Here is a 15,837-nt window from a genome sequence, read left to right on the forward strand (position 1 = left end):
CTTATTAAACTCAACACCAAAGAAACAAACAATCCAATCATGAAATGGGCAAAAGACATGAACAGAAATCTCACAGAGGAAGACATAGACATGGCCAACATGCACATGAGAAAATGCTCTGCATCACTTGCCATCAGGGAAATACAAATCAAAACCACAATGAGATACCACCTCACACCAGTGAGAATGGGGAAAATTAACAAGGCAGGAAACAACAAATGTTGGAGAGGATGTGGAGAAAAGGGAACCCTCATACACTGTTGGTGGGAATGTGAACTGGTGCAGCCACTCTGGAAAACTGTGTGGAGGTTCCTCAAAGAGTTAAAAATAGACCTGCCCTACGACCCAGCAATTGCACTGCTGGGGATTTACCCCAAAGATACAGATGCAGTGAAACGCCGGGACACCTGCACCCCGATGTTTATAGCAGCAATGGCCACGATAGCCAAACTGTGGAAGGAGCCTCGGTGTCCAACGAAAGATGAATGGATAAAGAAGATGTGGTTTATGTATACAATGGAATATTACTCAGCTATTAGAAATGACAAATACCCACCATTTGCTTCAACGTGGATGGAACTGGAGGGTATTATGCTGAGTGAAATAAGCCAGTCGGAGAAGGACAAACATTATATGTTCTCATTCATTTGGGGAATATAAATAATAGTGAAAGGGAATAAAAGGGAAGGGGGAAGAAATGTGTGGGAAATATCAGAAAGGGAGACAGAACGTAAACTGCTAACTCTGGGAAACGAACTAGGGGTGGTAGAAGGGGAGGAGGGCGGGGGGTGGGAGTGAATGGGTGACGGGCACTGGGGGTTATTCTGTATGTTAGTAAATTGAACACCGATAAAAAATAAATAAAAAAAATGTTTTGGCATTAAAATGGATGTGTTGACTCAACTTTGGTCATATTGATTTTATACGATAAAAGGCATAGATGTATGATTTATTATATAGTACATAACAGGATCAGAAGTGGTGTGAGTCACCACGTCTGCTCTCTGTACAGGTCTTTGTCAATAAATTTGAAAATGAAATTGTTAGATAAGAGAAGAAATTGATTCTGCATATGTGTATAAAGAACTTCCTGCGTGCTACTAGCATTTTACCAATCTATCCCCCTCAGCCAGAATAGGAGACTTTTGCTCCTAATTCTATCCTGACAACATACAGTTCATTCCACTCACACTTCAGAGCAAGATCAAGAAGCTGAGTTCTCGGGGCATCTGGGTGGCTCAATCAGTTAAGCATCTACCTTCAGGTCAGGTCATGGTCTCAGCGTCCTAGGATCAAGCCCCACATGGGGTTCTGAGCTCAGTGGAGAGTCTGCCCCTCCCCCTGCTTATGCTTTCACTCTCTCTCTCAAATAAATAAATACAATCTTAAAAAAAAAAAAAGAAGAAACAGCTGAACTCTCTCCCTCCAACGCTGTAGAGGCAACGTGTATGTGACAATGCAGAAAGCAGTAGTTCAGAGAATACGAGGCCATGAAGCTACTGCTTTGCCTTAGAAAGTCATCTAAGTTTTCTGCCCATGTTACTTCGCAGGAAATGAAACTATAATCTATTCAAAGAGTTTGTGTTATTTTTAGCCAATCCCAGCTACCCACTTCAATCTGTTCATTTTTAAAGGTTTATATGGGTTTTAGCATTTGCTTTGGAATATCATTCATATTATAATATATGATGTGGTAATCTATAAATAAAATAACCGACCAGAAAATAGGTCTGAAGGTCAATTAGAGTGTTATATTAAATAGAATTACTTTTTGAAAGTTCTCAATTTTTGCACTTTTAATGACTCATTCAGAAAAAAAAACTAGTTAGGGCACCTGGGTGGCTAAGTCAGTTGGGTGGCCAGCTCTTGATTTGGGCTCAGGTTATGATATCAGGTCCTGGGATTGAGCTCTGCTTTGGGCCTCATGCTCAGTGGGGAGTCTGCTCACCCCCAGCTCACACATGTGCCCATGCACACTCTCTCTCTAGAATAAATATATCTAAAGAAAAAAAAAGAAGAAACTACATTTAAGTTTACAATGTTCACACTCTGACTATAGCTACCATGCAGCTCTACATTCTAAAATGATGTTTCTCATAAAGTACTTATTGAAATCTCTATTAGTTTCCTATTTCTGTTGTAAGAAATTACCACAAACTTTGTGGCTCAAAACAACACAAATTTAACATCTTATAGTTCTGCAGGTCAAAAGTCTGAAATGGGTCTTAGTTAAAATCAAGGTATATGCAGGATTGTATTTTAGAGGTTCAGGGGAGAATCAATTTCCTTGCCTTTTGAAGCTTCTGGGAGCAGCTAGCATTCCTTGGCTCATGACCACATCACTCTGACCTCTGCCTCTCTCATCACATCTCCTTCTCTGACTCTGACTCTCCTGCCTCCCCCCTATAAGGACATATGTGATTATATTGGCCCCCCTAGATGATCCAGAATAACCTCCCATCTCAAGATTCTTAACTCAATCACCTCACTAAAGTCCTTTTTGCCATGAAACATAACAAATTCACAAGCTCCAAAGATTAGGACACAGACATCTTTGGGGAGCCACTATTCCACCTACCACAAAATCCATCACAAATAGGAGAGGTTTTCCTCTACCTCATCTGACCTGAGAGTATTTAGAAAACTGTTATCAATTAATGTTGATCCAGAAGTTATTACTGGTTGTGAGTGACTAGGAGATATCTCTGTGACTCCAAGAAAAAGGTGATGAGCAAATAAAATTCTAGTGCCAGACACTACTCAAACACAGTCTTCCCATAGTGGGAAGAAAGAAAAAAAAAAAAAACAGCTTGGACAATTTGTTCCTTCTTTGGTTTTCAGGAAACTCAGTGCTAAAAACATGTTGATAGAATGAATTTATCAGAAAAGGAAGTGACAGTAAAAGGTAAGACATATCTGGAGAAATGGTAAATAATTATAAGAAAAACTCTGATATGTTAAAAACAAAACAAAACAAAACAAAAACAAAACCTCAGGACTTACGGGAATCACTTTTAAAAGCATAACAAGTGGGCAGCCCCGGTGGCGCAGCGGTTTAGCGCTGCCTGCAGCCCAGGCGTGATCCTGGAGACCCTGAATCGAGTCCCATGTCGGGCTCTCTGCATGATGCCTGCTTCTCCCTCTGCCTGTGTCTCTGCCTCTCTCTGTCTCTATGAATAAATAAATAAAATCTTTATAAAAAAAAGCATAACAAATCACTAAATTGGTATCTCTAATTTAAAAATACTTAGCTATGCATGGGGGCTGGAATCAGGAGGCAGGATAGGAGGACCCCCTTCCACATTTCTGTTTTGCCCTCTAATAACCTACTTTTATTATAAAACTCACCCTCCCCACACTGAAACTTTATGAAGTGGGTTCTGCTCTAATCAAAGAAAGGCACCACTCTGGCTTTCCTCTCTGTCCCCATGCAAAGTGCCATGAACAGAGTAGGTGCTCAGGGAGGTTTGTTGGATGAATTAACCAGATCAAAAGGACAGTTCATCAAAGAAAAGTATTCCTCCTTAGACCACAAACCTTTCAAAGTTTTACCAAGTCTAATTTCATCTTTAAAAAAAAAAAAAAATCAAAAAAAAAAAAAAAAATCCTGAGGTGCCTGAGTGGCTCAGTTGGTAAAGAATCTGCATTCAGCTCAGGTCATGATCTTGGGGACCTGGGATTAAGTCCTGCATGGAGCTCCCTGCTCAGCGGGGAGTCTGCTTCTCCCTCTCCCTCTGTCCCCCACCCCGACTCATATGCACAAATGAACGTGCTCTCTCAAATAATTAAACAAAATCTTATTTTAAAAAGAGCTTATTTTAAACTACACAATCATGCAATAACTTGACACAGTGATTTTCCTGCTCTGCACTTGTATTAATGTACTCACCCTTTCTCACCACTAATCTAAAAGTTTTCATGAGAGAGGAGAATGATCTTTAAGAAATCATATGCAATAAGATTCGAAATTGGATATTTCAACCAAGGCACCATAATACACTAGCATGATATTCCAGAGCAAAGTTCCAGACCAACATCCAAATTTCCAATGAAATTGCCAAACACTAGTTATGTGACTTTTAAACCTAACCTCTGCTGGGGTGCCTGGATGGTTCAGTGGCTGAGCATCTGCCTTCAGCTCAGGTCGTGATCCCGGAGTCCTGGGATCAAGTCTTGCATCAGGCTCCCGGCAGGGAGCCTGCTTCTCCCACTGCCTATGTCTCGGTGTCTCTCATGAATAAATAAAATCTTTTTTAAAAATTTTAAAAAATAAACCTAACCTCTGCTGCACTGAAGGTTGTAAAAGGGGCTGTTAAAGACTAAGAGAATTTCAGAGAGGGTATTTCTTTAGAGAAGAGATCATCTTACCTCAAGTGAAGAGAGTAAGGCCTCAAGGAATCACCAGAGCTTATAGCATCTCTCTAGAAAAAGCCAAAAGGAGAGACACCAAGGAGCTTCCCTGCTGATGGGGAAGAGAGTGTCAGAGGTGAGGTCAGCCTGCACCCATGGAGCCTCTCCAGAATAATTCGGGCCATGCCCGAGAGACAGCAAGTACGTAGGTGTCTGGACACTGACTGCTAAACTGAGACTGTATCTGCCAACCAAATAAAACCTAAGAAGAAACCGAAAAGTAACAAGCCTGCTGAGCACACACTCAGAAGTGGGGGAAGAATTTCCCCTAGGAAGCAAATTCTACAGGGACAGAAGGTAACTCCATATATTTGTTTTCTGACTGCAGACCATTCACGCTGCTTATTCAGCACACTGGTTACTCATGTCTTCTCTCCATTTGGAAGTCCTCCCAAAACCAATAGTTGTCTTCCAGCTGGGAAGGAAAGATGGAATTCCTTCCAAAAACTAGGTAACTGTGCTCTCAGTGGGCAGCTGGAGACTATTTGGAGGCTGGCTATTTAAGAGCACACTAAATATAAACATCTAAGAAAAAACTGATAACTTTTCTGAAATGAACCATCCATAAACATAACCAGAAAGTCCATTTTGCTCCATAATTGATGCCAAGAAAGCAAGCTGCCACCTTAAGAAAATAAAAGGAGGAGAGGGGGGAGGAAGAAAGAAACACGAGTGACTCTTACCCAGGCCCTGATTCTGCTGTTCCCACTCGATAGCGTCTGGCACCTGGTAGGTAGCTCCCTCCAACGGGCCCAGATTTTCCTGCTCCAAGCCAGGTTCTTGAGACGTGATGCCAGGGAGAGTAAACCCAGGCAGCTCAGCATCACCATCCAAGCTCTCATCCAGGGTCTCTCCTTCTTTATCTTCTTCATCTTCTTCCTCATCTTCCTCTTCTTCCTCTTCCTCCTCCTCATCCTCTTCATCCTCATCTTCTTCTCCCTCTAGGAAAAAAGAAATCACCAAGAAACACAAAGGAACACAGTAAATGCCTACATATGAATCTTTTGAAATGACCCAAACACTACAAAATAATTGTAGTTGACTTTTTCAAACAAATTTCATAGCCAAAGTTGGGTGATGTGGGCCTTGCAAGATCATGTGCTCACCATAGGTGTATGGTGTCAGATAATTAGTACAGAGCATGTGTACATGGAGTCACAGTTCAGGAAATATAAATTTTTATTAGTTTATATTTACGAAGGTACGAAACATCCCTTCCCTTTTTCTGCTGGAGGTCACTGAAGATGTACCCACAATTTCATATCCAAAATATATAAAGAAATTATAGAACCCAACCCCTAAGAAACAAATAATCCAGTTTAAAAATTAGAAGACTTGCACAGATATTTTTCCAAAGAAGATATACAGATTGCCAACAGACACATAAAAAGATACTCAGCATCACTAATCATCAAGGAAATACAAATCAAAACCTCAATGATATCACCTTACATCTGTCAGAATGGCTAGAAACAAAAAGATGAGAAAAATAAGTGTTAGTGAAGATGTGGAGAAAAAGGAACCTTCATGCACTGTTGGTAGGAATGCAAATTGGTATAGCCACTGTGGAAGACTTATGGAGATTCCTCAAAAAATTAAAAATAGAAATACCATATGATCCAGTAATTCTACCCAAAGAAAATGAAAACACGAATTCAAAAAGATACATGCAGCTCTATGTTTATTGTGGCATTATTTACAATAGCCAAAATATGAAAGCAACCCAAGTATCCATGGACAGGTGAATGGATAAAGAAGTGATACACACACACACACTCATATATATATATATATATATGTATATATATGTATATGTATATATATGTATATATATGTATATATACATATATATGTGATAAACACACATACACACACACCACAGAATGCTACTCAGCCATAAAAAGGAGTGAAATCTTGCCATTTTCAATAGCACGGATGAACCTAGAGGGTATTATGCTAAACAAAATAAGTCAGACTGAGAAAAACAAATACCATATAATTTCATTCACATGGGGAATCTAAAAAACAGAACAAATGAATAAACAAATAAACAAAAAGAGAAACAGACCCATAAATACAGATAACAAACTGATGGTTGCCAGAGGGAAAACACATGGGGGTTGGGCAAACAGAAGTGGGAGATACAGGCTTCCAGTTACGGAATGAATAAGTCACAGAGATAAAAGGCACAAAATCGGAAATACAGCCCATAGTATTGTAATAGCATTGTATGGTGACAGGTGGTAGCTACACTTGTGGTGAGCATAGCATAAAGTATAGACTTGTGGAATCACTAGGCTGTACAGCTGCAATTAATATAACATTGTGTTTCAACTATAATTTTAAAAAAGGGGGTGGAATGCCTGCCTTTGGCTCGGGGCATGATCCTGGAGTCCCGGGATCCATCCCTGCATGGAGCCTGCTTCTCCCTCTGCCTGTGTCTCTGCCTCTCTCTCTCTGTGTGTGTGTCTCTCAAGAATAAATAAATAAAATGTTTTTTAAAAAATCTGCCCATGAGAAAGTACACTAAAATACTAACAGAATTTCAAGAGTGTCCCAATCCTTTTGTATCTTATAATACTAAACAAAAAAATTCATTATTTTGGCACAATTTTCCTTCTATTCTCCTTCCATATCAGTGAGTAGAAGATGTTAAATGAGAGGTACATATATCCACTCCTGGCTCCTGTTGGAAAATTGACCCAAGAAAGTAGAAACAACTACATCAACATTCTCAATTCAATTCTAAAGGAAATTAGGAAATAGGATATTGATCGAAGGCAGTCAGAAAAGCACACTTGAAAAAAATCATTATTATTATCATCATCCTAAGAATTAAATTCACAATTTGTCACATTCAATGCTTCAAGCAGAGTGAACTGAGGAAACAGAAAGTCCCCAATTTTACTTTGCTTCACCAATTTTAATTTTCTAGGAATACTTCAAGGCTCCTCCCTCACCATGGATACACCCTGAAGCCCCAGATGAGAGCTCACAAAACTGAGAACCTTCCCCTGGTCTCTTCTCTTGGCTCTCCACTTGAAATGGTGGAGAAGGGAAGAGGGAAGATCAGAGCTACACAGGAATTCCGACACTCTCTTTTTCTGCTTCTAGACAGTATTCTCCATACAGATTCCTTTTCACCTGTTGTTTACAGAGGTTTTTTTTAACTTTTAAAAAATAGTACATCTTATCTTTTTCATTCTTATAAAAACTTTAACTTTGTAGGACTTAATACCTCTCACTATTCCAAAAATTCAATGACTATTTCTCAAACACCTAGTTCCAGACAGTAGGAATAAACCAGTACCGTCTCTGCCTTCCTGGAGCGAATATGCCACTCAATGAGACACACAGCTCACAACAGATGATACAACATTACACTCTGATTAAAACTGATAAGACTGTTGGGGATTTACCCCAAAGATTCAGATACAATGAAACGCCGGGACACCTGCACCCCGATGTTTATAGCAGCAATGTCCACAATAGCCAAACTGTGGAAGGAGCCTCGGTGTCCATCGAAAGATGAATGGATAAAGAAGATGTGGTCTGTGTATACAATGGAATATTACTCAGCCATTAGAAACGGCAAATACCCACCATTGTGGATGGAACTGGAGGGTATTCTGCTGAGTGAAGTAAGTCAATCGGAGAAGGACAAACAGTGTATGTTCTCATTCATTTGGGGAATATAAATAATAGTGAAAGGAAATATAAGGGAAGGGAGAAGAAATGTGTGGGAAATATCAGAAAGGGAGACAGAACATAAAGACTCCTAACTCTGGGAAACGAACTAGGGGTGGTGGAAGGGGAGGAGGGCGGGGGGTGGGGGTGAGTGGGTGACGGGCACTGAGGGGGACACTTGACGGGATGAGCACTGGGTGTTATTCTGTATGTTGGTAAATTGAACACCAATAAAAATTAATTTATTAAAAACAACAACAACAACAAAAACTGATAAGAAAAAAACTGATAAGAAGATGGAAAATGTCAATCTCTGCTTTTTTTGGATGGGGAGATCAAGGAAAACTTTTCTGGTAAGGTAAAGTTTGAACAGAGATTATATCAAAATAATGAATTCTATTGTTTAATTTAGGTCAATATCTACAGGAGCATTCCTGGCAACAGGGAACAGAAGGAACAGCAGAAACAAAAGCCTTGGGATGCCTGGGTGGCTCTGGGGTTTAGCACCTGCCTTCATCCCCGGGCGTTATCCTGGGGTCCTGGGATCAAGTCCCGCATCAGGCTCCCTGCATGGAGCCTGCTTCTCCCTCTGCCTGTGCCTCTGCCTCTCTGTGTGTCTCTCATGAATAAATAAATAAAATCTTAAAAAAATAAAAAGAAAAGAAACTAAAGCCTTGATGCAGATGTGTGCTGTGTTCAAAGAATGACAAAAACTGGGCTGGGAACAAGAAGGGATAGGAAATGAGGTGGGAGGGGTAAGCAGGGGTCAGATCTGACACATATTTATAAGGAATGACTGGCTGCAGGGTGAGAAACAAGCTATATCAGAGCAAGAGACAAAGCAAAGAGACCCATTAGGAGGGTATTTCACAACCAGGGAATAAGATGATGGTGCTTTGGACAAGGATGTAGTTCTGGAAGCAGGAAGAAGTGATCAGATCTGGGATGTAGTGTGAAGGTAATTTCAAAGTAGAGCCCTACTGATAATTATGATGTGTGATGTGGAAGGAAGATTCCACTTTATTAAAGATGGAAACTAAAGGGTAAAGAATAAAATCAAGAATTTTATTTGAGACAGATTGTGTGATCCCTATGCCTACAACTTCCAAATGGAAATGCTGGAAGCCTAATGAAGATCAAAGCTAGAGATAAACATCTAAGAGTCATCAATTTAGAAATAATATTTACAGCCTGAGACTGGCTGAGATCATCAAAATAATGAGTCTGGGTAGGAGGAAAAGTGGTCCAGTCCAAGCCCTGGGCAATCGGACAATTAGAAGTTGGCCAGCAGAAGGAGATCCAGCAAAGGAGATACAGAAGTGACCACTGAGGTGGAAGAAAAACCAAGACAAGTGTGGAGTGGAGGGAGTCAAGGGAATAATAAAACATTTCTGAGGGCCTGAGTAAGAAACTGAGAATGTCCCTCTGGTATTGTCATTACCGCTGGCTTCGACACTGTGGAAGTGATTAGTGATTTGACCAAAGCTGTTTCTGTGGAATGGTAGAGGTAAAAGCAAGACTAGAGTAGTTGAAAAGAAAATAAGAAAAAAAAAAAAAAAAAAAGAGAAAAAAGGGAGTAGATACAGCAAATATTAAAAACAAAAAAACCTACAAAAACTTTTGAAAAAAAGAAGAGGGATGGAAGAGGGCAGCTAGAGGAAGATATGGGGGTCCAGGGTAGCTTCTGAAAATAGGAGATACTAGAATTTGCTTGTAAGTTGATGGGTAAGATCTAGTGGCAGGGGGGTAATGATGACTCAGGAGAGAGGGGAGAGGGCTGCTGGGGAATGCTGGAGATGAGGTATGGCAAGGGGTTGTACACATGGACTCAAGCCACACCAAAGTACTATGACTCTGTGATTTTGGACACGTTACTGTACCTCAGCTTCCTCATCTGTAAAACTGGGGTTCTTCCTACCTCTCGGGGCTGTTGTATGGTTACATGAGTTAATATATAAAGTACTAAGGACTAAGCTTGTCTCATAGTGGCCACTGTATAAGGCTGTTTCTTTCTTGTGACTGAGAAGGGATGGGATCCAGTGCACAGGCTGGCTCAGACACCTCCTCCACTGCAGTGGGCACGAGTGCAGGCAGAAGGATAGATCTGGTGATGGGAATATATGAAAGTTGTCTTCATATTACTTTTGTTTTCTCAGTCAAATAAGAAACTAAGAAGGAAAAAAAGAAATGTTGGTGTTTGGAGGTGAGAGGAAAAAGTGTGAAATAGTCATCTTGGAGAATGGGCAAGTGAATTCCCCAGGGAAATGTGATAGGACTGGCAGGCAGCCCTATGGGCCCACCTGAGATGGGACATCATAAATTTAAAGTGAGACAGGCTGAGGGGGTTGTGTTTTTCTCCAGCCACATTCAGCTGCTTGGGTTCAAGCATGGGTGGTAGAGTAGTGTAGGCAGAGAGATTTAACCAGCAGCAAATTTTGCTAGAAGAGTTCAGTGGCGGAGGGATGTGGTTGACTGTGTGTCAAGGAAGTGATTAAAGATGGACCAGGTAAGGACACCTGGGTAGGTCAGTTGGTTAAGCATCTGCCTTCAGCTCAAGTCATGATCCCAGAATCCTGGGATTGAGCCCCGCCTTGGGCTCTTTGCTCCATGGGGAATATGCTTCTCCCTCTACCTACCACTCCCCCTACTTGTTCTCTCTCTCTCTCTCAAATAAATAAATGAAAATCTTAAAGAAAAAAAAAAAAAAGATGAACCAGGCAAAGGGTTCACAGTAATACAAACTCCCACAGTAACACAAGTAAGTCCTGGGGATATAATGTACAGTATGGTGACTATAATTAACAATACTGTATTGCATACTTGAAAGTTATTATGAGAGTAGATCTTAAATATTATCACCACAAAAAAAAATAGTATTTATGGGTACCTGGATGACTCAGTCGGTTAAGCATCTGCCTTTAGCTCAGAGTCCTGGGATCAACTCCCTTGCCAGCCTCCTTGCTCTACAGGCAGTCTTCTCCCTCTGCCCTCCTCCCACTCATTTTCTCTCTCTGTCTCTCTCTCTGTCTCTCTCAAATAAATAAACTCTTAAAAAATAGTATTTATGGGATGCCTGGGTGCCTCAGCAGTTGAGCGTCTGCCTTCGGCTCAGGGCGTGATCCTGGAGTCTTAGGATGGAGTCCCACATCGGGCTCCTTGCATGGAGCCTGCTTATCCCTCTGCCTGTGTCACTGCCTCTCTCTCTCTGTGTGTCTCTCATGAATAAATAAAATCTTGAAAAAAATAGTCTTTATGCGAGGAGATGGAAATGTTAACTCACCTTATTGGGGTAACCATTTTGTAATATATATGTATATCAAATCATCACATTGTGTCCCTTAAACATATGTTGACATATGTTATATGTCAATAATATCCCAGTAAAGCTGGAGGGAAAATAAAGATGGACCAGGGACTCTAATTAAAGAGAAGCTGAGGAAGAAGTTGGACAGAGAAAAAAGTATAGGGTCACTGGAATTTGGAGAAAACTATCAGGGATCATCACAACTATTTGATGGCTTTCCTGACTTTCCTCCTGCAGACAGAAACTGGCCATAGACTAAAAAGAACGTATCTTCATTTTTAAAGCACTATAAAATCATTTTCAGCTGCCTTTTCCTTCCACAAACCTAAACGGGTTGTACTTGATGGAATGATTGTGACAATATGATACTGGTCCCCTAGGAACACAAAGGTAAAGCCCTTGAGTTTTCAGCTCTCATCAGTGAACTGTTGACCACTGACCACTACCACTTACCAAGGACAACTTCTACTTGACCCACAATAAGCTCAGTTAATTCCTCCCCCTTAAAGTATAGAGCTGTATAACCCAGCAATCTCACTTCTCGGTATATATCCAAAGAAAGCAAAAGCATTATCCCAAAGAGATATCTCTACTCCGGTGTTCATAGCCACATAACTCACAATAGCCAAGGTATGGAAACAACCTACATGTCCACTGACAGATGAATGGATAAAGAAAATGCAATACACATACAATAGAATATTATTCAACATTTAAAAAGAAGGAAATCCTATCATTTGCCACATGGATGAAACCGAAGGACATTATGCTGAGTGAAAGTTCGACAGAGAGAGACAAATACTACATGGTAGTACTTATAGGTGGAATCTAAATTTTAAAAAAGTCTAACTCATAAAAACAGAAAGTAGAAAAGTGGTTGCCAGGGGCTACAGCATGGAGAAAACAGGGAAAGATTGGTAAAAGGGTACAAACTGTCAGCTCTAAGATGAATAAAGTCTAAAGGTCTAATGTATAACATGGTGACTACTACAGATGATAACACTATATTGTATCACTAGGATTTGCTAAGAGAACAAAGCTTAAATGTCCTCACACCAAAAAAGTAAATATGTCAGGTGATGGCTGTGTTAATTAATCCAATGGTGGGAGCCCTTTTACAATGTTATGCATCTACCAAGTCACCAAAATGTACACTCTAAATACAATTTTATTTCTCAACTATATCTCAATAAAGTCAGAAAAAATAGGGACCCCTTCGTGGCTCAGCAGCTGAGGGTCTGCCTTTGGCTCAAGGCATGATCCTGGGGTCCTGGGATCAAGTCCCACATCGGGTTCCCTGCATGGAGCCTGCTTCTCCCTCTGCCTGTGTCTCTGCCTCTCTCTCTCTCTGTCTCTCTCTCTCTCTTTCTGTATCTCTCATGAATAAATAAAGTCTTTTCAAAAAAAAGTCAGAAAAAATAAGGCATAGAACTAAAAATAATGAAAAGGACATCAAAAAGTCAGGCTGCACATCAGCAAGCCATGGCCAACAAACTGATCACTACCTTCCTGAGGTGGTTTGAATGACATTGCTTAGATCAACATGTCTCATAATCTCTCCCACACTCACCCACCCTGGTAGAGCCTTCCGTCTCCTCCTCCCTGTCCTGAAATGCCCAACATGAGATGTTTACTCCACATCAGAGGAGTATTCTCTTGGAGGATTCCTTTCATACTGGGAAGGAAAGAAGGGCCCCAACTGCCATGGGAGATGAGAAAGGAAAGCCTTCCCCTTATACCACCAACCCCACCCTTCAACACAAAGGAACTTAAAAGGTTTACTATTATGTCACTTTTAGTACCTGAGGAATCATATTGCAAGCCTGAGGAGATAGATAGTTCTAGAAAAAGGATGTTTCAGGAACTGTGCTGAGAAGACAGGAGGAAGACAAGCCTTACTGGAGTGAGGCTTTTAGTATAACCTTATTTCCTCCTTATCTTTGTCAACCAGAGAATTTTCTTATTTTGTAGGAGCCTATAATCATCTTGTAGCTGTTAAACACCTGTAATAGGATGTCACCGGTACCCTGCTGCAATTTTCTGTGGAACGATCAGTAACAAAAAGATATGATCACCTTTCCAAATATTACCAAAGTAATGTATTTTATTGCAGTTTGACCCAGAAAGGTGGAAAAGTACTGGATAAAAGGAAAGATGATCTTGTCCTCTGTTGTGTCACCAATGATGAGCACAGTGCTTGGCCATCAGGAGTGTTCAAAAAGTATTTGTTGAACAGATGGACAGGTGAATGAATGCATAAACAATGAACTAAATGCAGGTTTTTAACAATGGGGTACATCTAAAGAAACACAGAGTAACAATTAATAAACAATTAGTAAAACATTCTCCAAATAATCTTGCAGCAAGCACAAAGGCAAAATATAAGAACAACAGGTGTGGAGGTCACTTGATGGAATGAGCACTGAGTGCTAGATGCCACTGATGAATCACTAAATTCTATCCCTGAAACTAATAATACACTATATGTTAGCTAAATTGAATTTAAATTTTAAAAAATTTTTAAAAAGAACAATAGGTACAAAACAAACCGGAGTTGTATACATTAATTTTCCGTTCATAAAAACTAAAGAGAGGGCAGCCTGGGTGGCTCAACGGTTTAGCGCCACCTTCGGCCCAGGGCGTGATCCTGGAGACCCGGGATCGAGTCCCACATCAGGCTCCCTGTGTGGAGCCTGCTTCTCCCTCTGCCTGTGTCTCTGACTCTCTCTCTCTTTCTCATGAATAAATAAATAAAATCTTAAAAAAAAAAAAAAAAACTAAAGAGAAAGTCATCTGTATTTCAGCCAGTCTTTCAACTAGTTACACCCAAGAGCAACAATGATGTCATGAACAGCTCTGAACACAGAGGGCAATGATATGAAATAAATATTCAACAAATAATTGTGCCAAAAACCATAAGGAGACCACTGATCCAAAAACTGAATCTAAAGGAAGAACTAAAATAAAATAAAATAAAATAAAATAAAATAAAATAAAAGAACTCATTCAAATTATACTCCCATGTTGTATTTAAAGGTTACAGGGTAGAGCTTTCTGAGTTTGGTAATTCTATTTTCGCCTATTTTATTTTATTTTTTTATTTTATTTTCGCCTATTTGAATCCTAAATAAGCATGCAGACCAATATAAAACAAACACACACACACACACAAAAAAAAGGGCACCCCCGGTGGCACAGCGATTTAGTGCCGCCTGCAGCCCGGGGTCTGATCCTGGAGACCCAGGATCGAGTCCCGTGTCAGGCTCCCTGCATGGAGCCCGCTTCTCCCTCTGCCTGTGTCTCTGCCTCTCAGTCTCTCTCTCTCTCTGAATAAATAAATTTTAAAAAATACTTATTTAAAAAAAAAACAAACACGCACACACACACACAATTATTTCATATTAAAATAACACAGAAAAAGAAAAAAAAACGAACCTCTAAAAGAAGGAACTGCTTTTGGTTTACCAGATATAACAGATACCAAGTAATAGTGATCAAAGACTTAAAAATTGTATTTCTCCTGGGAATCTCCAAAAAACACTGCAGTCCTGGTAAGAAAGGTTCACAGAGTTCAGCCTGAAAATTTCTTCAAGTTGTGTCTGTCACCTGGAATGGAAAGTACATCCTCACAACTAATGCTTCCTTATTCCCAGGATGACTTGACACGGATTACTTCATAACACCAAGGATTCGCAGTGACACTAACAGCAATCAAGTGGGCAATAATGACAGTTGAGTAAGCACCTCTAGTGACAGACAACAAATCCTCCCACCACTTCACACTATTCCCACTCCCAAGCACGACACACATTACATAAACTCCCTTTCGCTCTTGCTGAACCAGCACTAGCTAAGGGTGTCCCACTGCACTCAGGATGCCCAGTCTGGCATTGAGTGAGCTCCCTGGTCATGGACCTAATGGATTTTTTTCATAGTCTTCTTACTAAGATCAAGTCACATGTTGGCATGGCCACCGTTGAGAATTCTGACACCTAACAACAGTGAAAACCTGACAGGTGTCCGCCAAAAAAACGAACACAGGTGTTTGCAACAGGGATGCAGACGTGGTTCGAGGTCTCATTTTTGGGCTTGATGTGAACTGAAACTATAACATAAAAACTGTAAAACATCAAACAGAGATGTCAGGTAAGTGCCATACGGCTAAGAGACGCTCAATGATATCAAGCAGGGAGTGTGTCCACAGCTTCCACAGAGAAATGTCCTATTGCAAGTGGCAGGAAGAAAAAAAGATATGTCTAGACAGTATCCTCTTTAAGCCAATTTCACCTGTCTAGATACTCTGACAAAATCTCTTAACTGCTGTTTTATAACCCATAACAATACTTCGAACTTACACAGGGCTTTTCTTCCGAGGAGCTCAAAATGCTTTGCAGGCATTATCCTCTAAGCTTACACTGTCAGCTAAACAGAAAGCA

The 15,837-nt window shown here is 40.4% G+C and overlaps 1 protein-coding gene across 9 annotated transcripts in view; it reads right to left on the reverse strand.

Moving 5' to 3' along the window:
• Positions 1 to 15,837, reverse strand: part of ARMH4 (armadillo like helical domain containing 4) — a 162,710-nt gene that overhangs the window by 78,888 nt on the left and 67,985 nt on the right. For all 9 annotated transcript variants that reach the window (XM_072838719.1, XM_072838721.1, XM_072838727.1 and 6 more), the window contains one exon: positions 5,094 to 5,351. In XM_072838719.1, coding sequence (XP_072694820.1) covers positions 5,094 to 5,351 — 258 coding nt within the window. The remainder of the gene's footprint in view (positions 1 to 5,093; positions 5,352 to 15,837) is intronic.

Source organism: Canis lupus, chromosome 9 (genome assembly GCF_048164855.1).
Source record: "Canis lupus baileyi chromosome 9, mCanLup2.hap1, whole genome shotgun sequence".
Lineage (NCBI taxonomy): Eukaryota > Metazoa > Chordata > Mammalia > Carnivora > Canidae > Canis > Canis lupus.